We start from the raw sequence: 25,418 nt of genomic DNA on the forward strand, positions 1-25,418 counted from the left end.
CTATGAACCTTACAAAGATATGAACAATTAAAGTTAGATAAAATGCATAAATTCATCCATATTTTACCGAAAAAAGCAATTATTATGTTCCTAAAATTATTTATTTTAGTAACATTAATTTCTTTTCACATTAACAATAATAGTTTGACTTTTATATGTAAAGTACTAATTTGATTTGTGGTCATAAAATAATAAAATTGATATTTTTTAACGATTCCGTAAGTGGCTAATCAATATAATTTTATAAGTTAAATTATTTAATATAGTAATTTTTCAAATTGAAATGTTTAATAAAAGTATTTTTATAAATTAAAAGTGATTAGTAATTCAACATAAAAATTAAGAATACTACAAGACTTTTTAAACAAATTACAAGGTTAAATTTATGCATCTAACCGTTGAAAGTAAATACATTCTAAATACAAATTAATCGGACCATGCACTTAAAATGAATTTATTAATCAATCCAAACATGAAATTTCATTTAGAAATAGATGTCCACTGAAATTCATTGCAAATGAATATAGCCCAAGTAAGGTGCCTAATTCCAAATAACTTTACGGCTGACTTGACCCAAGTACAAAGAAAACAAGTCTTCTTTCTCCTATTTAGTAACAAAATCAGAATATAACATAACTAAGACTTAATTTCAAAGTAGTTGATTATATGAATCCTTAATCTCCATTGTGCTCTGTCCAAACTTAGAATATTAGAAAAAAGTATATTTAAAACACAGGCTATTGACTCTGAAGTTGTTATCTCATAACCTATATTACCAGCCCGATGTACATCTTTGCTTCGGCCGTTGCTTGCCACAAAGTGAGCCACCTTGTTCACCTTCTCTATTGACTGATTTTGCAGCAATCATTTTCCTCAGTGTAAAAATCCCAATTGAAGCTTTGATTTGACTTAAATGGATTGCCAATGGCATTCACAACAATTGTATAATTGTTGGAAGCAGTAAAACGGAAAGAATCTAACTTTATGTAGTTCGAGTCTCTATCAAAGCTTGGGCATAGGCATAGCTGCCTTTCGCTTTGCATACTCATGAGCAATGCTAATAGCACTCTGGCTATGACGCAGTGAAAACTCTGCTAGTAGGATCTGACTTTCTTCTGGCATCAAATCACCATGACAGCCCTGCAAATGACGAATGTAAAATTTCTATGGTTCTTGTTTAATTTAAAAATAACATTACAACGTCTAACAGGAAATTTGGGCCTAAAAGAGGACTCAGTAATGTCAATCTCAATTATCTTAATCATAAACAATTGGATCTGTGAATACTTGAATTGATGATAACCACTTGAGATATCAGGGACAAAGGGACATCATATTTCTAACACTAGAGATATCAGGGACACAGGGACATCATATTTCTAACATGTATTAAAGATACAGATGATATTTAAGTCAAGTGAACTCGTCAACATATTGAACTGGAGAAAATTATGGTCCTTCCCCATCAAAGACCCAGGTCTCCTTTTTCATAAGCATATGAATTTGCTCCAAGAAAGAAAGCATCTGATCACCCTCATGTTGGGGATGAATATGAACTTGATTAAATTTCGAAGAATTTAATTTGTTGTCTCAAAGAAACAAGACCAAATGAGTGAACCACAGAATCACAAACTGAAGATGGAGGCATGTCAACAACATAGGATTTGAACAGATAGGAGTAAACAACAGACTTGTATATGAGAGCTTGTGCACATACACACATAGGCACATTGATAACTATACATTTTGGCAATTAGGCACAACCGTGAATGTGAATCAGTTTTTTCAGTTTTATCCCAGCATCAGCTTTCTATAACTTTTGACCACAATGTTGGATGCATGAGGATATTAACTTGATTCTCTACATAACTCAATCGCAAACTCACTAATGAAGTTTTGAGGTTGGGATCTAGGAATGAATATGGCTCCTCAAAGAGCTCTGAAAATTGGACCAAAACTTTCACCCCGGTTTACGTAGATGAATGAGGCTATTAATTGATTCAACTTAAAGACAGAAATTTTAACATCTGGAAATGAGACATCTCATTCATAGATGAAAAAAAAATTTATTCTTGTAACTGTTTCCAGAATAAAGTTCAGTTTAATTTCTTTCATCTGCACAGTTAATAGAGTATCCATCATTACCAGGCGAGAAGTTCTGTCACAAACAGCATGGTGCATGAGGATGCCTGCTGCAACTGATACATTGAAAGAGTCTACCATGCCTTTCATTGGAATACTACAGTGTAAATCCGACAGTTCCAAGGCTGCATCACTTACCCCCCTGCAATAAGGGACTCAAAAACCTTGATATTTGAAAAGAAATTACTTATAATTTTATAGTTCACAATCTACAGATATTCTTCAGCACTAACACTAATGAAGTTGAGCAGAATTGTAAGATCAAAGAATTGGAACTAGTAAATACTATTACAATCAGGATAGTTTACCAAAATGGAGTTTTCAGAGAAGATAATGCAAGAACAACCTTTTGAAGGTTTCTCTTCTTCCCTTTTGAACTGTAATTTTTAAGTCTCAAACATTGACATCTATCTATATCCATAACAGCACTGCTTGAAACACGATGAAATATTCACTTTAAATTCCGGAAAAGAGGGTAAAATTTGAAAAATAGTTACCTACTTTCATTTCCGACTACTATTGCAGTTGGGCATGACCAGTCCATGTCATAAATGGATACCTGAACACGGCATGAGGAAGAATCAAATATTATATCTAAACCAAGGATGTTTCAACTAGCAAAGGAAACCTCATAGTTCAAGCATTGGTTGTATTGCTAACTCAGTAACTGAGATTATAAAGTATAAATTGCATTCCCATAGAAAACTACCCTATTAATTATGTGTAATAAATGCCAAAAAATTTTCCTAAAACAGAGAAAATATATCATTACTGCATCCATTCCCACATGCGTTGTGGCTATTTGATAACCACGAGATTTTAGAACTTTAAAGCACTCTTGAACAGAGTCCCAAAGTTCAATGTCCAACCATTTCTCTGCACCCATGCTAACATGACGATTTTCTCGGTACCTGCAATGCAAAAACAAATTTTGTTAGTAAAGCAAAATTGATCATCTGCCCAAGCCGTTGCTAATCAGAAACAACTAAAAGAAATTAAATAGAAACCAAATTATAACATAATAACCATCGTAGCAAGAGTTATGCACCAGTTACTGAAACAAAACAAGGCACCAATTTTAGCCAAGGAAATGCCCTCACTCTAAATAAGATGTTTTCACGCCCAATATAATTCGAGTATAATATCCTATTGATCTCGTACAAAAATATTTAATTAACAGAAAATAAACACAGTTAATCCTGTGTGGCAACCTATACAAGCAAATACCCTATCAACCAACGTATGTCGTAAAACAGGCAGCCACTAAAGCACCAACTTTTGACAAAATCTAAAATTAAAAAGAATATAGAAAAACGGAATCAATCAACCCATTTCACCTCAAGTTGCGATGCACCTTTTCGAGCTGTCACACGAGGCCACATGAACTGATTGGAATCCAAGCGCATCAGCAGACCGAAATGTAGCCGAAACGTTTCCAAAATCACTCAATCCTTCCACCACCAGACAAACCGAGTAGCTCCGGTTCTTCACTGCACTTCTAAACCTCTCCTTCCTCTCCTCCATTATATACGGCTCCATCGCCTCCAACACTTCCCCGCTACTCAAATACAAACCACTCCCACACTCGAACCGGTCCAAGTAAGGAAACCACCGCTTCTCCTGTTGCGCTTGTTCAACTTCATTGTCGACAACCAACAGCGACCTTCTTCTCTCCATTTTCATAAGCCTCGAAACATCGTCGCGGTTGTTCAGCAAGTGCTCAACGGTGTCATTTTTCTCACAGTTATTTTGCAAGTCATCTGCTGGTAATTCTGTTGATTCTAATGACATTGCTCCGTCCATAGACCCATAAGACCTTGTGCGGATTCTACACGGACTGATTCCTGCACCCAGAGACACCAATCAATGAAACAAAACAAGACATTAATTATAAAAGATAAAACTTGAAACGCAAATATATAGCACATGTGTATATTTGGTAGAGCGCACCTGCACGGAAATGAGAGAGGGGATGGAAATTGAGAGAGAGGGAAGAGAGAGGGCGAAGAGATAGAGAAAACATGGGCTTGGAATTGAAGAAATTTGGTTTGGATTTTTCAAAGGAACGGAGAGATGCGCATACTAGGGTTAGGGATTTGCAGGATCTCATTTTTCTGTATTGGCGCCAAAGAGTAGCAAAGAGAATTGGATAAGGGTTTATGAATACCGTTCGCGGGCGGGTGTAGAAGATGAAGTCTGTTTAAAACAGCGTCGTTTTAATGGGTTCCCATGCGCTGTCGTTTCCTTGGTGCAATCTTACTTTACTTAAAAAAAACAATCCTTCAAATTAATTTCTTTTTTCTCTTCAGAAAAATTATTTTCTCGAATATGGTAATTCAATATTCAAAAATAAGAGTATCTATAATGGATGAAAATAATTAAATATCTTTCAAATATAATAAAAAAATTAAAATCTCGAAAAGAAAAAAAAAACTCTCAAATAAATAGGACATCATATCTCAAAACATATAAAGAGATTGAATTAACTATATAATTGGTGTTCAAATATTTGTCAATTTAGTGTCTAAAGTTTATTATTTTATTAATTAATAAATGTCTAAATAGATAAATTTTTTCAATTAATTGCATTTAATCAGAATATTTTATCGAAAAACTAAGTATCAGACTTTTAATTTTATTTAAAAGATGAGAATAATCGAACCACTCATTCTAATGGGTGATTTTATATATATATATATTTTGATTGTTAAAAATTGAAAATAATGGACATATATTCGGTTTAAATATTTTTTTAATATTAAAAGAAAAAAGAGTTAAAGGCCCACGCAAACGCAATGAAAGGAAAGGATGCAATTAAATTATACTCAACTGAATTTGCAAGGTTGTGCACATGAGATAGATCCATTGTTTTATGCAACAAAAGAAAAAAAATAAAAAGAAAAATAAAAGAAACCTAGCTTTGGTCCAATCAGGCAATCACTGACCAAACCCAAAGGACCATGAGAAAACCAATACTACAGAGAATCAGAGCCGTTCGCTATACCTACCACGGTGAATCTATACCATTCATCTTACCTACCACCCCAAATCAAACCTAACCGCCAAGAACAAATCATATTATTAATAAATAATCTGATACACAATTTTTTTTTTTTTATAATCAGCAGCGTTTGGTACAAAGGTTTTTTTTTTTTTTGGTACATTCAGGCGTAGGTCTTGCTTGCACCGTTAGATCATTTATGGGATAAAGTATTTCAAGCCGAGTATTGTCCAATCTGTGAGGAGATCCACTGTAGGGTAAAACGCTTTTAACTAGTATTGCTCCATTGGTATCCAACTCTACTACTAAAACCGTTTAATCAGGCTCTAGTCTTAGTCAGCAGTTAAGGCTCTTTGCCCTTTTCTGTAGATGTGTTTAGTGGAAACTGAATCTAAAAACTCTTCTCACATGCTTAATCTGCGTTGCCAATTAAGTCTAAATCATTAAATTTATTTTCCAAATAAATTAACACATAAATTTAGTAGCAACTATTAAAATAAAATTAATTAAATCTTAACTATTTGATGCAAAATCGAGTCTTCTACAGTCTCCAACGTGATTGTTTGTGGGGCAGATTTCATGATGCTGTCAGCAAATAAAGAGGTAGCTGGTCATCCACGGAGGACTTCTTGTCTTCTCTACAACAAATGATAATAAATAAGGGTAACAACTTTTACAATGACCATAACCTAAGGCTAAGAGCCTCCAAAAACTCAGAAGAAGAAGAAGAAAAAAAAAAAAAATCAAACACCTGCTTACAGAGTCAACCGCATGGATCCTTCTCATACACCAAAGAAGCCTCACATAGCTCTCATCCCCTCCGCCGGAATGGGTCATCTAACACCCTTTCTCCGGATAGCTTCTCTTCTATTGTCAAGAAACTGTATTATTACTCTTTTTACTCCAAAATCCACCATTTCTAATGCAGAATCTGATCATATATCTTTCTTTTTAACTAAATACCCTCAAGTCAAGCATCTTGAATTTGATATAATTCCGGTTCAAGCTTCTGGAAATCAAGATCCTTTCTTTGTTCAGTATAAAGCTATCAGTCGCTCTTCTCATCTTCTCCGTCCTTTATTATCTTCCTCACCATATCCATTCTCTGCTATATTTTGTGATTTGCTTACAGCTAGAAGCATAGCTGCAATTTCTGCAGATCTTAGCATTCCTTATTACGTTTTAATATCTACTTCTGCTAAGTTTCTGTCTTTCATGTTATATCTACCCTTTCTTGTCTCCAATCCTGATAAATTTAGTATCAATTCTACTGAAGTACAAATCCCAGGCTTGACTCCATTGCCTATGAAAAGTATTCCTTTGCCTTTCGTGAACCCAAATCATCTTCTTGCTTCAAGTATAATAGAAAATGTTGGATCTATTCCAGAAGCTAAAGGAATTCTGGTGAATTCATTTAAACAGTTTGAAGCAGAAACATTTTCTGCTCTAAATAATTGTAAAGTTTTGAACAACCTTCCTCAGGTTCTTCCTATTGGACCATTACAAGCTTATGACATTGAAAATGATGAGAGCCAGTGTCTGTCGTGGCTCGACAACCAACCGGAGAAATCTGTGGTATATGTGAACTTTGGAAGTAGAACAGCAATGTCTAATGACCAAATAAAAGAATTGGGACATGGGTTAGATAGAAGTGGCTGTAGATTTTTATGGGTAGTTAAGACTAGTACAGTTGATAAAGAAGATAAAGAAGGTTTAGAAGAGCTACTAGGCAACTCATTTTTAGAAAGAGTGAAAAGTAAAGCTATGGTGGTGAAGAGTTGGGTTAATCAGGAGAAAATTCTTGAACATTCAGCTACTGGAGGGTTTATTAGCCATTGTGGATGGAACTCAGTGACTGAAGCAGCCGCAAGAGGCATGCCAGTATTGGCCTGGCCAATTCATGGAGACCAAAGGGTAAATGCAGAAGTTTTGCAGGAAGCAGGATTGGGAATATTGGAGAAGACATGGGGTATGGGAAATGAAAGATTGGTTAAGCAGGAAGAGATAGCTAAAAGGGTTTCAGAGTTTATGAATGATGTAGAGTTGAGGAATAGAGCTATGAAGGTTGGGGAGGAAGCTAGAAAGGCTATTGAACATGGTGGGAGTTCTGATAAGGCTATTATGGAAATTATTGAAAAACTAAGTTGAAACTTTTCATGCTTTTCTTATTTCTTAAGTTGAAAAATCAATGTATCACCTACCCTACTTTCCCTAGTTTTTCAATAAAAAATAAACTAACAATATGTCAAGTCATGATATCTTCGTTGAATTGAACACTAATCCATAGAGGTTATTCTCTAAACGCAGACTTGTGTCTTACCATTTGAGTTGCTTTTCATAGGTGGTGTACTTTAGAATTTAGTAATTATAATATTCAGCACAACATGTTGTCAAAAAAACAATTACTTTGATTAAATATTACTCCATACTGGTTATTAATGTCATTACATATAGCAATTAATTAATAAACTTAACAAAATCCTACAAAATATATAATTAAAACATTTGGAAGCTATGTAATTACCTTCTTGTTAGGATGAATTTAATCCCCATATCCCTGAAAGGATAAATATAATCAGAATTTCTTGTCATGCCATATTTGACTCTGGTTTCTTGTACACATATATGATATATGATAAATCTTATAAATCTTTGAGCTATTTCTCCCACCAATTCAAGAAAACTAAAAATGTCAAGTTCTAGTAATCACAACCTTGCTCACACAGCTCTCCTCCCAAGTTCAGGCATGGGTCATCTTACACCCTTCTTTAGACTTGCTGCTTTACTCACAAACAACAATGTCAAGATAACTTTCATAACCCCAGATTCAACGGTTTTTATGGCTGAGTCACAAACCTTATCTCATTTCTTTGCTTCTTTGCCTCATATCAACCAAAAGCAATTTCATCTCCTTCCTCTCGAAAAAATTCCCAACAACACAGAAGACCCTTTCCATTACCATATGGATTGTGTTCATAAATCCTCTCACCTTCTTTCTTCTATACGCGCTTCGCTATCCCCACCTCTGTCTGCTGTTATCACTGACATGAGCTTGGCTACTTCTTATATTCCAATCGCTCAAGCTCTTAATCTACCCAATTATGTTCTTTTCACATCTTCTGCTAAAATGTTAACACTTTTTTATCCTACCATGCCATTACCAGTTCGAAAACCATAACGGTATTGGATGACATCGATGTGTTCAAGATTCCAGGCCTAAAAGAAGTAATACCCAGATCATGGATTCCCCCACCACTTTTAGAAAACACAAACAATTTCTTCAAGACAAATTTCTTGGAGATTGGCAAGAAAATGGCAGAGTCAAGTGGGATTCTGGTAAACACATTTGACAGTATTGAGCAAGAAACAGTCAGAAAGCTGAATGATAAAGAAGTACTAGCAAGGGTACCACCAGTTATTACAATTGGACCACTTGCGCCATGTGAATTTGAAAAGAGCAAGCCTTTAGCTTGGCTTGATGGCCAACTGGATAGGTCAGTGATGTATGTTAGCTTTGGTAGTAGGACTGCTATGTCAAGAGAGCAAATACGAGAATTGGGCGAGGGATTGGTAAAAAGTGGTACTAGATTTTAAGGATGGTGAAGGATAAGAAAGTTGATAGAGAAGATGAAGAAGACTGGAATAAAATAATTGGAAGTTGGTTAATGGAAAGATTGAAAAGAAAGGGGCTTTTAAATAAGAACTGGCTAAACCTAGAAGGCATACTAAGGCATCCAGCAGTTGGTGGTTTTATCAGTCATTGTGGGTGGAATTCAGTCACAGAGGCTATACGGCACGGTGTGCCTATTTTAGCATGGCCTCATAATGAAGACCAGAAGATCAACGCTGATACTGTAGAGAGGATTGGATTAGAGAATTGGGTGAAGAGTTGGGATTGGGGTGGAGAGATTGTAGTGGATGGGACAGAAATTACAGAAAAGATTAAGGAGGTGATGGAGAGTGAAGTGCTAAGAGCTCAGGCAATGCACATCAGAAAAGAGGCTAGGAGAGCAGTGGCAGTGGGTGGCAGCTCGTCCAACGGGCTGATAGAACTCCTTGAAACATGGAAGAAGCTTTGAGATTACCTGAAGTTTATGGATTAAGCTATAAACTTTTTTTAAATAACTACAAACGTGTAATAAAGTCAAGCTTGTGGATCGTGCAAGGAAAATTTCATAGGGAAAAAAAAAATATTCATGCAAGTCATAAGGTCATAGTAGAAAATAACCAGTTTCCATTTTTCTTTGGATTTTCAGAACAAAATGCTGGAAACAGATGATTTGGTGAGCCAAGACCTCCCTATGAATAAAAAAATATTTATATAAATAGCAAATTGTTAATAGAAAACGTGAAGTGAAATTCTATCTAAGAGAGTTTTTTTATTTTCTTGTCGCTACATCAGCATTCAGCAGGCTTGGTAGAAAATTAAAAATATTTTTGGATGCCATATTTGACTTTGGTTTCTTGCAAGGCACACATACACGTATAATAATAAGCTTATAGTCTTTGAGCGATTTCTCCCACCAATTCAAGAAACTAAAAATGTCAAGTTCTAGTGACCAAAAACTTGGTCACATAGCTCTCCTCCCAAGTTCAGGCATGGGTCATCTTACACCCTTCTTTAGACTTGCTGCTTTACTCTCAAGCAACAACGTCAAGATAACCTTCATAACCCCAAATTCAACGGTTTCTATGGCCGAATCACAAACCCTAACTCATTTCTTTGCTTCTTTGCCTCATATCAATCAAAAGCAATTTCATCTCCTTCCTCTTGAAAAGACTCCGAACAACACGAAAGACCCTTTCTATTGCCATATGGACTGTATTCGTCAATCAGCTCACTTTCTTTCTCCTACACTCGCTTCGCTATCCCCTCCTCTCTCTGCGGTTATCACTGACATGAGCTTGGCTGCTGCTTTTATTCCAATCACTCAAGCTCTTAATCTTCCCAATTATGTTCTTTTCACATCTTCTGCTAAAATGTTAACACTTTTTTTATCCTACCATACTATGATCAGTTCGAAAACCGTAACCGATTTGAATGAATTCCATATGTTCAAGATTCCAGGCCTAGAAGAAGCAATACCCAGATCATGGATTCCCCCACCACTTTTAGAAAACACAAATAATTCCTTTAAGACTTACTTCGTGGAGAATGGAAAGAAAATGGTAGAGTCAAGTGGGATTCTAGTAAACACATTCGACAGTATTGAGCAAGAAGCAATCAGAAAGCTAAATGATAAAGTAGAAAGGCTACCACCTGTTGTCGCAATTGGACCACTTGCAGCATGTGAATTTGAAAAGGGCAAACTCTTAGCGTGGCTTGATGGCCAACCAGATAGGTCAGTGATGTATGTTAGCTTTGGTAGTAGGACTGCTATGTCAAGAGAGCAAATAAGAGAATTGAGTGAAGGATTGGTGGAAAGTGGTGCTAGATTTCTATGGATTGTGAAGGATAAGAAAGTTGATTTAGAAGATGGAGAAGACTTGAATAAAGTGATTGGAAGTTGGTTAACGGATAGATTGAAAGAAAAGGGATTGGTGGTTAAAGCTTGGCTAAAACAAGAAGATATACTAAGGCATCCAGCAGTTGGTGGTTTCATGAGTCACTGTGGCTGGAATTCAGTGACAGAAGCTGTAAGGCATGGTGTGCCTATATTAGCTTGGCCTCAACATGGAGACCAGAAGATCAACGCCAGCATCGTAGAGAGGATTGGTTTAGGGAATTGGGTGAAGAGTTGGGGTTGGGGTGGAGAGATTATAGTGGATGGGACAGAAATTGCAGAAAAGGTTAAGGAGGTCATGGAGAGTGAAGTGCTGAGAGCTCAGGCAATGAATATCAGAGAAGAGGCTAAGAGAGCTGTGGCAGTTGGTGGTAGCTCATCCAACAGGCTGATAGAACTCATGCAAACATGGAAGAAGCTTTGAAATTACATGAATTTTTTTCATATAATATATTTGTCCCGAGAAAATTGTTCAATTGACTACAATGTGTGTTTGTGTTTGTGCCAAGTAAAAGAAGCACATCTCTTAGTTGAGACTTGAGAATATTAAATGAGCATTGCTCTGCCTAGTTTATGGACTAAGCTATACAGTCTGTTTAAATAACTACAAACATGTAATACAAACAGTTGAAGATTGAGGAGCACACAGAGGAAATTGAAGAGGAAAACAACAGATTCATATGAAGTCATGATCTCATAGCAGAAAACAACAAATTTCTGTCATTTCTTCAGATTTTTTGGAACAAAATAGAGCAAACAGAGGATTTTGAATTCATTAAGTCGATATTTTTCTATTTCCTAGAGCTTCAAACAAGCCAGCAGTATCTAAGCATTCAGAGTTTTCTTTGAAATGATATCAAAAGATATACCATTTAGTAGGAGTCTTTCTTGCAGATCTGTGGGGCCAAATACGATCCCTGGAGGTAAAACTCCTCCCTTTGGTAGTGTGTTGCGTTCGCTCAGAAGGATAAGAGCACATTGAACTAAGATGATTGGGGTGGTCAAATAGCCGATCTCAGGTCCCGTCACTCTTGTTACTATTTCCATGTCAGGTTTCGTGGTTGTCTGTAAAACTTGATTTATATCGCTAAAACCACGTCCAACAAACCACATCTTAAATGTAGCACTTCTGACCTGATCCTCAGAGGGACCCTTTTTCTTGAACCATCCAAGGCTAAAAACAGAAGGAAATTTTAAGAGAAGCCACCTCCCAATGGCATTTCTACCCAATAGCCCAATGAAAATGCCAACTGTTATGTACCGAAAGACACCAAATACAGTTTTAGCGCCTAGCTTCACCCCAAAATGAGCAGGCTTTACCATTGACCAGAATGCCTCTCTCTTTTCAATCTGTTCAGCACTCTCATTAACCCCAGGAAGACCATGGGGGTTTTCTGTCAGAGTTGCAAGGGTTCTTCGAACAACAACAGAATCTGCTGAAGGTAGTTTTACAGCCCAAAGGCCAAGCTCCTTTTGGTGTTCGATTGTTGGTCCTTTGGGAGGAAAGGGACCAGGAATCTGAAAAGATGCATATAAAATTAACATCGTTAACTTCATGGTCTAACTAAGAAGAAAAAGAAACATCTTAAGAAAATGCCTGTTCATCTATATGGCAGCAACATATTTAGGTCCTTGTAATAATAATGATAATAAATGAAAGTTTTCTTTCTCAAATAGAGCTGCCAACACACTGTAGAGCTACAAATATATTTGAGAAACCAAAGTTTGACAGCTTTTGAGGCTTTATATAAAAAACCAGTCTTTCTTTGCAGTTAGCCATCTTGATTAGGAGACAGACTGATGTAATAGTTTTAAGAGTAAAATCAGTTCCATTTTTGAGAAGTTTTAGTGGGCAGCAAGACAGAAAGCTGTGTAATATAATAAATTGCAAGTAGTATCCTAATAAAAAATTTTATCGCCCACATGCAACAATTTCAAAAAAAAAAATTTGAATGCTGTGTTCATCGTGGTATTACAAACTTGGTTTTTCAAATAATGATGGCAATAAGAGAATTGGCATGATACTGCTGCTATGACTGTCACCAGCATATGTAGCACCTTTTCTTGCGTTAATTTGTTAGCAACACATCACAGCTATAGCTACTGCATCTACATTAAATGCAAATTCCACTGTCTCTTTTCTTTTTTGTTTTTTGGCTGTATGGTGGCACCAAGAAACTAGCTGCTACTTAATAAAGGTCTTCACATCTTAAACAATAGGCATTGCATTTACGCATAGCCATTTATGATTTAGATCAAGCCTAGTTTCTCAAAACACTTGATTACCTCAGATGACTCGCACATACCTTGTGGGAAGCAACAAAGCAAACTTTTCTTCTATGTGATTGGAAAAGAAAATGAAGGCATCCCCAGGAAAAGGAAGAGATTATAGTATTTCAAATAAAATTTCCAATGGCTGATATAAATTGGACTGTATATAGTTGTCATTGAAAAATAAATTCTAATAAGTAAAAATAGAGATGTTTCACACAAACAAGGAAGGAAAAAAAAAAAAAAAAAATTCCCTCTGTCTCCATGCCCATAAAATGACTACTAAAAATTCATATCAATAAACCAAAGAGAACCTTCACTTTTTTGTTTGTTATTTGCACTCAAAGCATTTCAAATAATTCAATTTAATACTTAAAAAATCTCCTTTAAACACTATCAAAGTACAATGCAATCTAAGCGTAATTAAATTAATCAGGAGCAAGGATGCCTGTATTCTTCATCAAATGATGCTATTCCTCCTAACAGGAGCATAAACTAATATGCTCTCTTAGTTAAAAATAGAACAAAGAAAAATAAACAATTTAGGCAAATTAACAAGAAATATTTAAGTACTCATGTTATACAGTATCACAATGAAATCCCAGCCTAAAGTGCAAATATTAGCATGATCTATATTGGGATTAAGGCTTAATTGAGTTTGCCTTGTTTGTTCAAAAAGCAACGTGAACTGGCCAGTGCCAACTAGGCTACTAATATAATTCACAAAAAACAAAAATATCATGAAATGATCATGGACAAGCAACCAACTTATATAATTGCTAATTCCAGACTAGCATTCCCATTAAATCCCACAAGTTAAAATAGAAAAACTCCTTACCGTTGGCCTTGCTCTTTTAGGTCTTGACCGCCTCAATTCCTGCAACTTATCCGCATTGGCCACTCCCAAAACCGCAGATTCATATGTCCCAAAGTTGCCAACAATCTTTTTCTCTGACTCCAAGCTTAAATAGGCTTCAATTTGATTTGGCACAGCCGGAGCCACCCATTGCCTGGAATTAAAAATCCAACCCAGTTCAGCAGGAACTGAATCATACCCACATGCAGAAACCACTAAAGAGCCGGTCTCCATTGCCTTCTCATGATATTTGACCTCCATTCTCTCCATAAACTCGGGCTCCCCACAAATATCCAAGTAATCACACCTAAACACCCCCCCCCCCCCAAAAAAAAAAAAATAAAATAAAATAAAAAAAAATAAAAAAAATATATATACAGAATCAATAAAGTTACGAACTTTAACAAAACCAAGTTGATAAGCACTACCCAATAAAAAAAAATTAAAAAACCAATTAGACCAATTAGATTGGATAAAGTTAAGAACTTCAAAAATAGAGTTAATAACCATACCCAGTCTCAGCACAAGCAGCAACAACAGGATCGCCATAGAGGCGAAAGGGGCCAACACAGTTGAGGATGAGCTTGGTTTGGGTGCAAAGGTGGCGAATTGAAGCAGGGTTAGTGGTATCAGCAGTGAGTATAGGAATTTGAGGAGGTGATTTAGGATGGGCAGCCCAATTTAGGGCTTGGGATAGTTTAGCAGGATTGCGGCCAGCTAAAGCTAGGGTTTTTAGGGGAGAAGAAGGAGAATTGAGGAACTTGAGAGCTTCTCTGACTACATATTTGCCTGTGAAGCCTGAGGCTCCAAGGATTATCAGGTCATAAGGAGGAGATTGAGATCGAGGGTTTTGGTCTTCCATGTTTGAATAATGAAATGGTGGAATTTAGACTGTGGAGAGTAGAGAGTTGGATTTGGGACTTTTCATGAAGTTCTGAATTTGATTGTACGTTTACAAATTTGTGCCAGCTGTTGGCGAATTTGGCGTTTGATGTAAGTCTCAACTACACTGTCCTGTAAGTACTTGTCTCAGTAGTATGAAAAACTATTATCCGGTAGTGTCTCACCGAGGTGATGAACCGGTGGTAAATACGTTTATGGTCTGCATGTTTAATAAGTTTATCACATGCTTGCTTGATCCAGGTTTATCATCAGCTTGCTTTATCCTTCAAGAGAGTATCCTTTAGGCATGATGTCTGAATCTGATTAATATATTTAATAATTCTTTTTTTTAATAAAATTTTTCAAACACTCCAATTTGAAAATTTATTTATGATCATTTATTGAACAGTTGAAAAATGTATAAAATTATTATTTTAAACTTATACTAAGCAAGTATCAATTTATTATTTTGTACAAAAAATTAGCAATTAGCACGGATAGATATACAACATTACCAAAATTCACAATTTCAAATGTATAATAGAAGGGTGAATTTATATATTTGGCTAATAATCAATTAAAATTTCTACATGATATCTCTAGTTATTTACATTATCACATTATTTATTTCTTAAGATAAAAACTCTAAATTTTCTATTTTACAAGTTATGAAATTTGCGGGATTGAACCTCCAACCGGAGTTAAATTAACATATCAAAAAAATGATATTAGAAAATGAATGCTCCAACTGTAAATTTAAGAAATCTATATCTAATTTATTATCTTCACGTCTTTCACATCTTTAAATTCTTATTTAGCTCAATTAGACTGTATCCATGAATCCTTCTCAGACCTTTCTCCTTAGTCATGGATCTTATTTTGACGACATCATCCCATTTTCCACTTTCTGCATACAAGTTTGACATCAAAGTATAAGCACTAGCATTCTCAGGTTCTAAATCCAAGAGGTGCTTCCCTATAACCTCCCCCATCTCTGTATTTCCATATACTTGACAGGCAGCAAGCAAAGCACCCAATGCCTGAGCTCTTTGTCTTGATGGCAGAAATTTAACTAAACCATAAGCTTCTTCAAGCTGCCCAGCTCTGCTTAATAAATCCACCAAACAGCCATAATGTTCTTCGCATGGAATTATAGAAAACTCTTCAGTCATCGACCTAAACACGTTTAGACCATCTTCTACAAAGCCCGAGTGGCTGCAGGCAGTAAGAAGTGAAGTGAAGGTTACCTCATCAGGTTCAATATTCTTTCCCTTCATGCTGTCAAATAATTTGAGAGCATCCAAACAATTCCCATGCATTCCATACGCTGCGATCATTGCATTCCATGATGTTGTACATTTTTCGGTTGCATTCTCAAAAAGATTTCTAGCCATATTCAATTTTCCACATTTTGCATATAGTGTAATCAAAGAATTGATAACAGGGATATCTCTCTTGTCATGAGCTCGATATAAATGACAATGAACTTCCTTTGCCAGGCTTAGATGTCCAAGCTGGCAAAATGCCTGAAGCAGAATTGTCAGAGCAACTGAGTCATGGTCAATCTGTTCGCTTCGCATCAGTCGAAACAAGTCAATGGATTCATTAGCTTGCCCATGTTGAATATAACCTGTCATCATTGACGTCCATGACACCAAGTCCTTATTTCTTAACCTGCTGAAGACTTGCCTTGCATAGTATATACAACCGCAATATGCATACATGAAGATGACTTGATTGGCAACTTCTACACTCAAGTGAAACTCTTGTCTTAATACATATCCATGGACACACTTTCCTAGTTTCAAGTCTTTTAGATCGCATGATGCAGAAAGTAAATTCAGGATAGAACCTATATTTGGCTTGATACATGTTCTAACCATTTCAGAGAAAATCTTCACAGCTTCACAAGCAAATTCATTATGAAGATAACCTGCCATCATCACATTGCACAAAATATTATCTCTTGTTTCTATTTTATCAAATAATTTCCTGGCTTGAATTATACACTTGCACTTCGAATACATATCAACAAGAGCAGTAATAGCCACTAAATCAAGACGGAATCCTATTCGAATGATATAGCAATGGATGCTCTTGCCTTCTCGTAAATGCTTCAAATCAGCACAACACAAAATCCCATTTGCTAATATAATCAGATCAGGCATAATATTTTCTTGCATCATGAGGTAGAAAAGATTCCAAGCATCAAATGATTGCCCTATTTTCTGATAACCGGCAACCATTGCATTCCAAGAACCTATATTTCTTATCTTGATTTTTCCAAAAATACAGTCGGCATTTCTCGGTGCACCACATTTGATATACATGTCCATCAGAGTAGTTTCAAAAACCTCATCTGAACAACCAATTCCTCGTCTAACAGCATAGCCATGGACCGAACGACCTTCTCGTAGAACTTCCAACTGTGCTGACGTTTGAAGTAAGCTCACTAGAGTGACCCTATTAGGATCCAGCTTTTCTTGCTGCATATTGCAGGCAAACTTAAAAGCCTCATAAGCACGGTGATCACGGAGTCGCGCATACTCTGTTATAATTGATGTATATACAACAACATCTCTTTGCGTTATTTCATCAAATACTTTAGATGCATCAATAATATCACCACACTTACCATACAATCCAATTAGGGAAGAACCCACAAAGCAATTTGTATTTAACCCAAACTTGAAAGCATCTGCATGAACTCCTTTTCCAAAATTTAAACAACCTAATTCAATACAACTCTTCAAACAAAACATACTCATTGAACTGTCCAAAAATATCTTTCTTTGCCTCAAATTCAAATATCGCCATTGAACTTCTTTGTACTGACCAGCTCTAAAATACCCAACTAGAACTGAACTCCAGAGGGACAAACTGTTATTGACGATTCTATCAAATACCCATCTCGATTCAGTTAAAAAATCAAACTTTGCATAGCAAGTTACAAGCTTAGAGCCCAAAAAAGTGACATCTCCAAGTCCATGAACGAAAATGGAGGCATGCAGCTTCTTCAAAAAGAGAATATCTGAACAATTCTCTAAGCAAGAATCGAATTTCTCTGATATGGATATGGCGCTGAAGGTAGAGAGAAACCGTTTACGTGATCTGATAGGCACAATATTTAAGTATGCATTCATGTTTTCAACCGCAGCATTTGATGAGAAGATTCATTTTTTTCTTAATTGAGATGATAGATTTCAGACGGGAAATAAAGTCAGATTAAAAAGATCAAACCTTTTCTTTTTCTACAATCTCAAAAAGTTAGGCTGATTTCAAAAATTGGTATGCTTTGTGATTATATTGCTGATAGCTCTAGCAACTGCCTTCTGAAATTTACCGCTAAAAAGCACAGTTGGATCTCCAACGAAAACAAACCAAAATAAAATGAACGACAAAGCGTTTTAGTTTCGGGAAAACAGGAGAGTGGCGTTGTCGTACTGAAGACACAGAGGCTTCCTTGGCCAAATACACAACCGACGGGAAGTGTAAATCAGGCAGCGATGATTCTCTGCCAAGTCAAACGACAGTCTTTTCCCCTTTTTCTTTTTCTTTTCAAACAAAGGACGACAAAGCATTTGAGGGCTAAATACTAATAGCAAACAAAATGTTATTGTAAATTTTTAAAAATATTTTATTTCAATATGACCTAAAGAAATTAAATTAAGTTTGAAAATTTGACATCAAATCCCAAATTAAGTATATGTATATATTGTGTTTTGAAATATAGGAAAATGAAAAATAAAACTAATATGTAAAATTTTCAAATAAAAAAAAAATAGTTAGGGCCTAATGTAGTAATGATATTGCAAGAAACAAATTTGATGTAGTCTACTTAACCCACTATAATTTTTTATGGGTTGAAAACTGACTGTCAACTTTGAGATTGAACATCACTTATTAATTAACTTTAGATGGAAACTTTGATATCATTTGTAAATTAAATTTTAGGAGCTAGCTTCCAAAATCAATTGCTAGATTGTAGACAGAGAAAAAGGAATAATATAATTGGAAAGGATTGAGGTAAATAGGGGGAAATTATTAGGTAGATTTTGTCTACCATGTCAGTTATAGACCCGTCCAATGAAATAAAATCACGTCAACAACTTGTGACGTGGTAGACCAAGTCTCCCCAAAATTATTTTTAGTCCACATAACACAGAAATCTCTATACAACTTACCAATCGGAGTCCAAAATATGTTGATATCCTTTACTTCTAAAGCGGTTGTTTAAGTAGTTTTGGGGCATCTATCTCCAATAAAACAAGTTCTATTTGATACAAGCTATAAGCTTGTCTTTTTCTTGTTCTTGGTTAATTTCCAAGTGAGAGTTCAAACTCACAATTTCATAGCCCTAGATATAACTCGTACAACCTAGCAAAAATACAACAAAAAAGTATAAAAGCTATGTCTTTGATACAAACTACAAGCAGAACTTTGAAGATAAGACATAAAATACCTATGCAAGCTCGAAAGTGGCACACCCATCAACTCTTGAGTTTAGGGAATGTCATGTTCCCCAACTTCAAACAATGCCTAACTTATATTACACACTGAGTTGGAATAAAATATCATTTAAGGGAAAAAAATCAGTTTTATGTCAATAAAGACCAATACCACTTATTCTCTACTCAGAAAAACAAGCTCACTTGATGAAAATTGAAAGAATCCAAACAAGGATTAACAAAGAAATTAATGTACAATGTAAATATTCCTGGCCTGAAAAATTTGACAGGCAAAGCTTTGAGAAGCCTCCAATTTCCTTTGTAGCTCTCTACTCATTGTATTGTTAAAGTAGGATGATTAATGGGACATCTATGCCTTGGCAGGCGCCTTGTCCTCTTTCCCCATCCTGTTAATCCAGTTTCTTCAAGTCCCAGCTCAGCACATTTAGGTTGCTGAGTCTGCAGTGAGCAAACTGTGTTTTCTGTAGGAGAAGTAGCAGAAGCTGCTGCACTCCTTCTTCCTCTGCCTCTTTTGCCCTTGGGAGAGTTCCTCTGTGACAAACTTGACTGCCAAATGCCACCAGTTGCTCTAATAAGTCCTTCGATGGTCTGAAGATCATTAGCCACATCATTCCTGGAGAGAGAGGAAAGGCTGGGAAGTATATCTCTCTGAAAGTCCTTCCGCTGCCTTCCTCTCCGGGCCTGACCTCTCCGCGGCCGTCTTAACAATGTGACTTCATCTTTTGTGTTATCTATAACTTCAGATTCATAATGGTATTCTTTTAACTTTGTTTCTGTCAAATTTAAGGTCATATACTCAAAATAATCGATCCCATTTGGTATGGTATCTTGACAATCTGTACTGTCCTTACCAACTGAAGCTGACATGCCATTGTTCTCTATTTCAACGTTGTAAGAAGTAATTATCTCTGCAAACCAATGAAGGGAATCACTCAATGAAGCTTCCACTTGATGACAAGTGGCATCATCTTGAATATTATGTATACCAGATGATGAGATGGCAATTAGAGCCTCAGCTGCAACCTTCATAAAGCCTTCATGAAAGATCCCAGACTCATTGTTTAATGAATCAACTGGCTCTTTAAGTTCGCTTTCTACAAATTCACCTCCAGAACTGATATCTATTTCATTGCCGAGAACTACTGGTGCCTCTAAATCTATCTCAATTGCAACCTTCACCTCAGTTCTAGGATAAACATGTGTTGATTGAGCCTCCTCTTCAGCCACACACACATTCAAATCAAAGCAATCTCTTAAACTAGCATCTCCTTCGTTTACACACTTCAAATGTTGTATCTCTCCAGATTCAGATGGAATAGGATAATGATTTAGATCAGTAAGAAGTATCCCAGGTTTAACATAGTTAGCACCATCAATTTCAGAAGCAAAACTGGGATTGGAGGCAAAGGTTGAAGAAGGCAAGTCTTTGGACATCTGCTTTTCACAAATGGGAATTCCAAGAACCTTTAAATTGCTTGAACAGTCAGCTCCTTCAGTTTTCTTGTCCTTGGCATCTTGGGCATCGGAATTTATCATCAACAAGGAATTCTGAGTAAAGCTTTGGAAGGGGCTCTTCATTGTTTCAGTTTTTATGGTAAATTGCTCAGAATGGTTCTGGAAGAAATCCAAATTTACGTTATGATAACCATTACTTTCTTTGAAATATTTTCCATTACAAAATGAAATATCTCTAAGCCAAGAGAAACCTCCTTTGGGATTTTCTTCCTTTGGACCATCAACAGAAACTGCTTCATTCTTGCAGCTTTTTGGAAGAGCAGGATTTGCTTCCTCTATAGACTTTGAAATCCCTAATATGCCCGAACTCCTGAAGTTATTTGCAGGACTATGTTGAGGAACTTTTTCAGAAGTAGAATTACTGTCACTGATGCCATTAATGCAGCTAAAACCATGGCAAACCTGCGATTCCTTGGACTCCAACTGAGAAAGAAGGCGAGGGCTATTTTGGCAGGATGTTTCTGCTTTCAAACTTGGAAATGATCTTACATTGTTATTTATAAGCAGCCCATCAACTTCTGACTTGGGAAAAGTGTTCAAACAAGGATTTCCTTGAAAAAATATCAGATTCGGTCTCCAGCCAGCTGGAGGATTCTTCCAAGATGAAATGGAGGACGACTCAGAATTGGCAACATTAGATTGAGGAACAAGTGGCTGTGAAGTACGTGTACTTGAAGGTATAACTGATGTGTCATGATTTCTTACAGAGATTTCTACACCAAAAATTGTCTTCCTTGTTGATACCTCCCTTCTGTTCTGATTAAGCTCATGCGGTTTCTGGTATCCAACTTGTGATGATTCACATATTGCAGGCAAATATTCACACTGAAAACCTCCAGTCTGAAAATTTATGTTGCTTGTAGTTTGGCCTGCAAAGGGAACCAAATCAACAGAGCATATGGTGGCTCTAAAGAACAACAAATAACAAAGGATTTGATTATTCTACATGGAACTAGAAGTAAACTTTTGGTTGCTCTATAATTATGCATAGATGTAGATGCATGCACGCAGTGCACATACTGATTAGAAAGTAAAACTTTTAGTTGCCCTAGTAAAAATCCAGCATTTTAAAAACAAAACATCCACTTGTAAATGATCTATTCATGAAAATAAGAAAATGAACTACACTACAGATGTAAACAGAAAATAAGAAGATATTTCAGAAAATATTGCTAAATGAGTCCTTACCTGAGTTACAAGGAGAAGGTAACCATCTTCTTTGTCTCTTTTCATTCTCTGAATGCAGACTACATACACCTCCCTCATCTTTTACTTTAAGGGGGGTTCGAGAAGCTTCCTTAGCCAAAAAACCAGAACAGTTACTTGCAGAAAGATCTATATTTCGAAGACCCTCTCTAGAGCAGGTAATATTCCCTAGAATATCGACAGAATCAGTACCAGATGCTTCCCCAACCTGGACAGGTTCATTCAGATCAGTAATGGTCATCTTCCTCTTTAAATTCATATTGGAACTTGAAGCATCCCCATTGCACATAGAGTATGCACAACTGCGAGTTGACAAGTTGCCATTTTTCTCACAAGCAAGCTCGCAGTTCCTATGAGGAGGGCAATTTTCCATCCCTGACCCTCCAGATGCTCCTTGGCCTTCATCTTCACCATTTATGTATTCCTCAGCTGGACGCTCAAGGTCAAACAATCTTCTCTGGAGTTTCTTACATTTGAATTCCAGAGATTCACATTCCTTAGACCTTGATCCATTGAGGGTAGAACCATAACCAGATTGCATGATCTTCACATCCATGGAACTGAAGTGTGATTGGATGCTATCAGCACCTGATGGAGATTGCATACGATGACTGAAATCAACCAATGGCAAACTAGAACTGTAACACCTGCTTTTGTCATCTACGGATGGAAAGGCAAAAAAGCTTGACTGTGATGTTTCCATGGGTTTGAAGTGCTTGTGGGGTTCTCTTTTTGTCACTTCATTCATCATGTCTGCTTGTTTCTTGTAAAGACGATGCAGTTCATGGAGCTGGATTATCAAATTATATAAAAATAAATAACAGGGGAGAGTGACATCCTCTGCTTAAATTTCAAAGCTTTCATGCTAAAAAGGCCTTAATATCAACATAGACTATCATACCTGCTGCCGGAATACAGTTTCATGCTTCATTATGGTTTGCCGCAATTGTTCCTTTTCATTAGCTATATATCCATCTGTAGCTGGCTTTGCAGACAAGAGGCCATAACATTGCCCAAAGGTTTTGTTTTCATGATGGGAAGGCCAGTTACCATTTCCGTTACTGTCATTTAAATCCTTCATAGGATAATATCCTGACAGATACATCTTGTGCTGCACTTTAGTTCCCATTCCTGCAAATAACTCAAGAAATCTCTAAATTAACTTGAAGACGACAGTTCACAAAATATGAGAGAATATAAAGGATAACAACCAAGATGAGTTCCTAACATGTCACTTCATAGAATCTCGAAAGTAAATGTTATACCATAATTAAAAGCAAAATTAAGGATATGCAGTCATAAAACTCCCATAGATTCCAATATTAAAAGTACATTATCATTATAATTGGCAACGAGTTTGCTTCTGTTCATATGCAGCTACCTTTAGAAAAGCTGACCTTACAGCAATTCCTTTAACCTCAGTTTATTCCAACAATCATTAATGTTAAACACAACTGAATAGATAAAATAAATTCACTAGCTAATTAGATACTTTTGTCACTTAAAGAATTCATCAAGTATGACATTTAAAGAACCTATACTACTAAAATGTCCTTTGTTCAAGAGACAGATAACAATACTTAGAAAAAACAATTAATGAATAAATCTGGGCAAAGCCAGTTCATAGAATCACTTAGGGAGATTCCCCATATAATGTAGCTATATATACTTTAATGAGATGTACCTACAAATTTGTTTACAATCATAGCAGAATTCAATTTCTCTAAAGATTCAAATTACAGAGGACTCGAACGAGCTTCAAAATAAAATAAAAGCAAAGAAAAAAATTGCATCAAACCCCAAATACACAAATACCCATCAGTAAAAACAATAATGATTAATTCATAAAAAGGGAAAAGATGCATAAAAACAGTTACCCAAGTCAAACAACACACTAACACTAAATCAAAAGGCAAAATTGACACAAAGATAGAACAATAAACCAAAACCCAAGTAGTAAAAGTTAAATATAACACCAGTCATCCATGGAAAATAAAGAAAGAACTCACCTTTATAACATCATCCACAAATTCTAAGAAATTCAACTAGCTCCATGAAATTCCCCAGTAAAAGCAAAGAAAAATTCCATAAAGACACCGAGAACCAAAAAAATAGGGTGGGTGACTCTGAACTGATGATAAAGAATCTTGAATCATCGCCAAACAAAAGAGAAACACAGATCTATTGGGCCAGTATCTGATATGTTAAGGTAGAAAGATCCCTTCTACAATCCCAAATAAGAGATCTTTCCTCTTAACACAAAGTCTCCTCTCAAAGAAAGAAACAATGACTTCAATTTTGTCAACTTGTGGTCTCTCATTATTCTAATATGCTTTTTCCTTTGCTTCACCAATAGCTCTTGTTCAATGATTTTCCTTCTGCCTTCAGTTTCTTTTCTTCTTTTTTTTTTTTTTTTAATTTTAAGGGTTTTTAGGATGTGAAAGATATGGGACAATTGTTTTCACATTTTCTAGATTCTCTCTACCTTCCATGCTTTTTGGGTACACATAATATTATAAGTACTTATAGAAAAAATGCAGACACCTGGGTTCACTCTAACAACTACTCAACAGTTTCCAAAAGTAGCTGACCCCTCTTCAATGGGATCTTTCTGCAAGTGTCACTCCCCACTCTCAGACAAAGCTCGTGAGACACACTCCCATAAAATAAAACATGGGTTTTTGGGCATGGTCATTCACTTCTCACAAGGAGAGTGGTTTGAGATTTTTGTCTTCCATAAGTGGGTAGGATGCTTGAGGTTTTATTGTAATTTTGTAACAGGAATGGACTGTTGGATTATTGCTTTTGTCTGTTTGTCTATGCTTGATTGGTTCTTTTATTCCTTAATATCTTGCAGCAACTATTATTCTAAATCCTGCAACACCCAATTATATATTATTATATATTTTATATATATAATATAATTTCCAAGTATTTTCAACCAATTATACTAAGTCAATGTCAATGACTCTGGATAGCCTTTCACTGTTGTATTGATTGTGCTTTCCTTGTTGGAAAGGGTACAATAGGGATTAATTAAGCAAATAAATTGTGTTTTAATTTGTAACTTTAGGTTGTATTTGTTTTTCAGAAAATAACTTATTTTCAAAAATATTTCTTAAAAAAATATTTTCTTCTAAAAATATTTATTAAATATTTTATTTTCCATTATTTAGTTTTAATATTAAAAACTTTTAACTTATAAGACCATAAAAATATTTATAATTATTAATAATTTTTCGTTGACTAATTTTCCTAAGCACTTTAAATATTGAAAATCTAAAAAATATTTTCTAAACAAGTTATTTTTCAACACCAAATAGAGTTGTAAACTAGAATTTCTACTATTTAATGAATTTAATTTGTATTTGTATTCATAATTGTACTTTTTCCTTTGTATTAGTTGCATGAAAAAAGATAAATCAACATATTTTTCCAAATTTAAAAATTTACATCATTATAATATTTATTTTTGGGGGGCAAATAATAATTATTTGTAATAAGAATGATCTATAATTTTTGAAGCTCTATCCAGATTTATGTACTTGAAATCTATTTCAATTTAGATATCT

At 35.6% G+C, this 25,418-nt stretch overlaps 6 protein-coding genes and 1 pseudogene across 7 annotated transcripts; 3 read left to right on the plus strand and 4 right to left on the minus strand.

Annotated features, from left to right (window-relative positions):
• Positions 1 to 438: 438 nt before the first annotated feature.
• On the minus strand, positions 439 to 4,312 carry LOC105644121 (tRNA/rRNA methyltransferase (SpoU) family protein). The gene is made up of 6 exons (XM_012229384.4): positions 4,093 to 4,312; positions 3,497 to 3,986; positions 2,915 to 3,053; positions 2,640 to 2,701; positions 2,146 to 2,284; positions 439 to 1,140 (listed from the first exon to the last, which is right to left on the minus strand). Exons 1-6 carry the CDS (start codon positions 4,250 to 4,252, stop codon positions 1,003 to 1,005), a joined length of 1,128 nt encoding a protein of 375 aa, XP_012084774.1. The 5' UTR covers positions 4,253 to 4,312; the 3' UTR covers positions 439 to 1,002.
• Positions 4,313 to 5,812: 1,500 nt separating this feature from the next.
• LOC105644120 (UDP-glycosyltransferase 708G1) lies at positions 5,813 to 7,392 on the plus strand. The gene has a single exon (XM_012229383.4). The coding sequence runs from the start codon at positions 5,915 to 5,917 to the stop codon at positions 7,289 to 7,291; it is 1,377 nt and encodes a 458-aa protein (XP_012084773.1). The 5' UTR covers positions 5,813 to 5,914; the 3' UTR covers positions 7,292 to 7,392.
• A 143-nt stretch (positions 7,393 to 7,535) lies between these two features.
• Positions 7,536 to 9,556, plus strand: LOC105644119 (UDP-glycosyltransferase 708G2 pseudogene; annotated as a pseudogene).
• A 71-nt stretch (positions 9,557 to 9,627) lies between these two features.
• LOC105644118 (UDP-glycosyltransferase 708G2) lies at positions 9,628 to 11,441 on the plus strand. Its single transcript, XM_012229381.4, has one exon. The coding sequence runs from the start codon at positions 9,686 to 9,688 to the stop codon at positions 11,069 to 11,071; it is 1,386 nt and encodes a 461-aa protein (XP_012084771.1). The 5' UTR covers positions 9,628 to 9,685; the 3' UTR covers positions 11,072 to 11,441.
• Positions 11,303 to 14,931, minus strand: LOC105644115 (Saccharopine dehydrogenase). Its single transcript, XM_012229379.4, has 3 exons — positions 14,287 to 14,931; positions 13,757 to 14,081; positions 11,303 to 12,165 (listed from the first exon to the last, which is right to left on the minus strand). Exons 1-3 carry the CDS (start codon positions 14,634 to 14,636, stop codon positions 11,473 to 11,475), a joined length of 1,368 nt encoding a protein of 455 aa, XP_012084769.1. The 5' UTR covers positions 14,637 to 14,931; the 3' UTR covers positions 11,303 to 11,472.
• Positions 14,932 to 15,187: 256 nt separating this feature from the next.
• On the minus strand, positions 15,188 to 18,195 carry LOC105644114 (Tetratricopeptide repeat (TPR)-like superfamily protein). Its single transcript, XM_012229378.4, has one exon. The coding sequence runs from the start codon at positions 17,797 to 17,799 to the stop codon at positions 15,451 to 15,453; it is 2,349 nt and encodes a 782-aa protein (XP_012084768.1). The 5' UTR covers positions 17,800 to 18,195; the 3' UTR covers positions 15,188 to 15,450.
• A 1,022-nt stretch (positions 18,196 to 19,217) lies between these two features.
• On the minus strand, positions 19,218 to 24,347 carry LOC105644113 (uncharacterized). Of its 2 annotated transcripts, none has more exons than XM_012229377.4 (4): positions 23,856 to 24,347; positions 22,748 to 22,977; positions 21,829 to 22,609; positions 19,218 to 21,509 (listed from the first exon to the last, which is right to left on the minus strand). In XM_012229377.4, exons 2-4 carry the CDS (start codon positions 22,973 to 22,975, stop codon positions 19,438 to 19,440), a joined length of 3,081 nt encoding a protein of 1,026 aa, XP_012084767.1. In that variant the 5' UTR covers positions 22,976 to 22,977; positions 23,856 to 24,347; the 3' UTR covers positions 19,218 to 19,437. The 2 variants fall into 2 exon arrangements, with proteins under 2 accessions (XP_012084767.1, XP_012084766.1); XM_012229376.4 differs by having other exon boundaries at positions 21,829 to 22,636; positions 23,856 to 24,346.
• Between the last annotated feature and the right edge of the window lie 1,071 nt (positions 24,348 to 25,418).

This window comes from Jatropha curcas, chromosome 4 (assembly GCF_041381405.1).
Source record: "Jatropha curcas cultivar XTBG-Jc1 chromosome 4, XTBG_Jcur_1.0, whole genome shotgun sequence".
NCBI lineage: Eukaryota > Viridiplantae > Streptophyta > Magnoliopsida > Malpighiales > Euphorbiaceae > Jatropha > Jatropha curcas.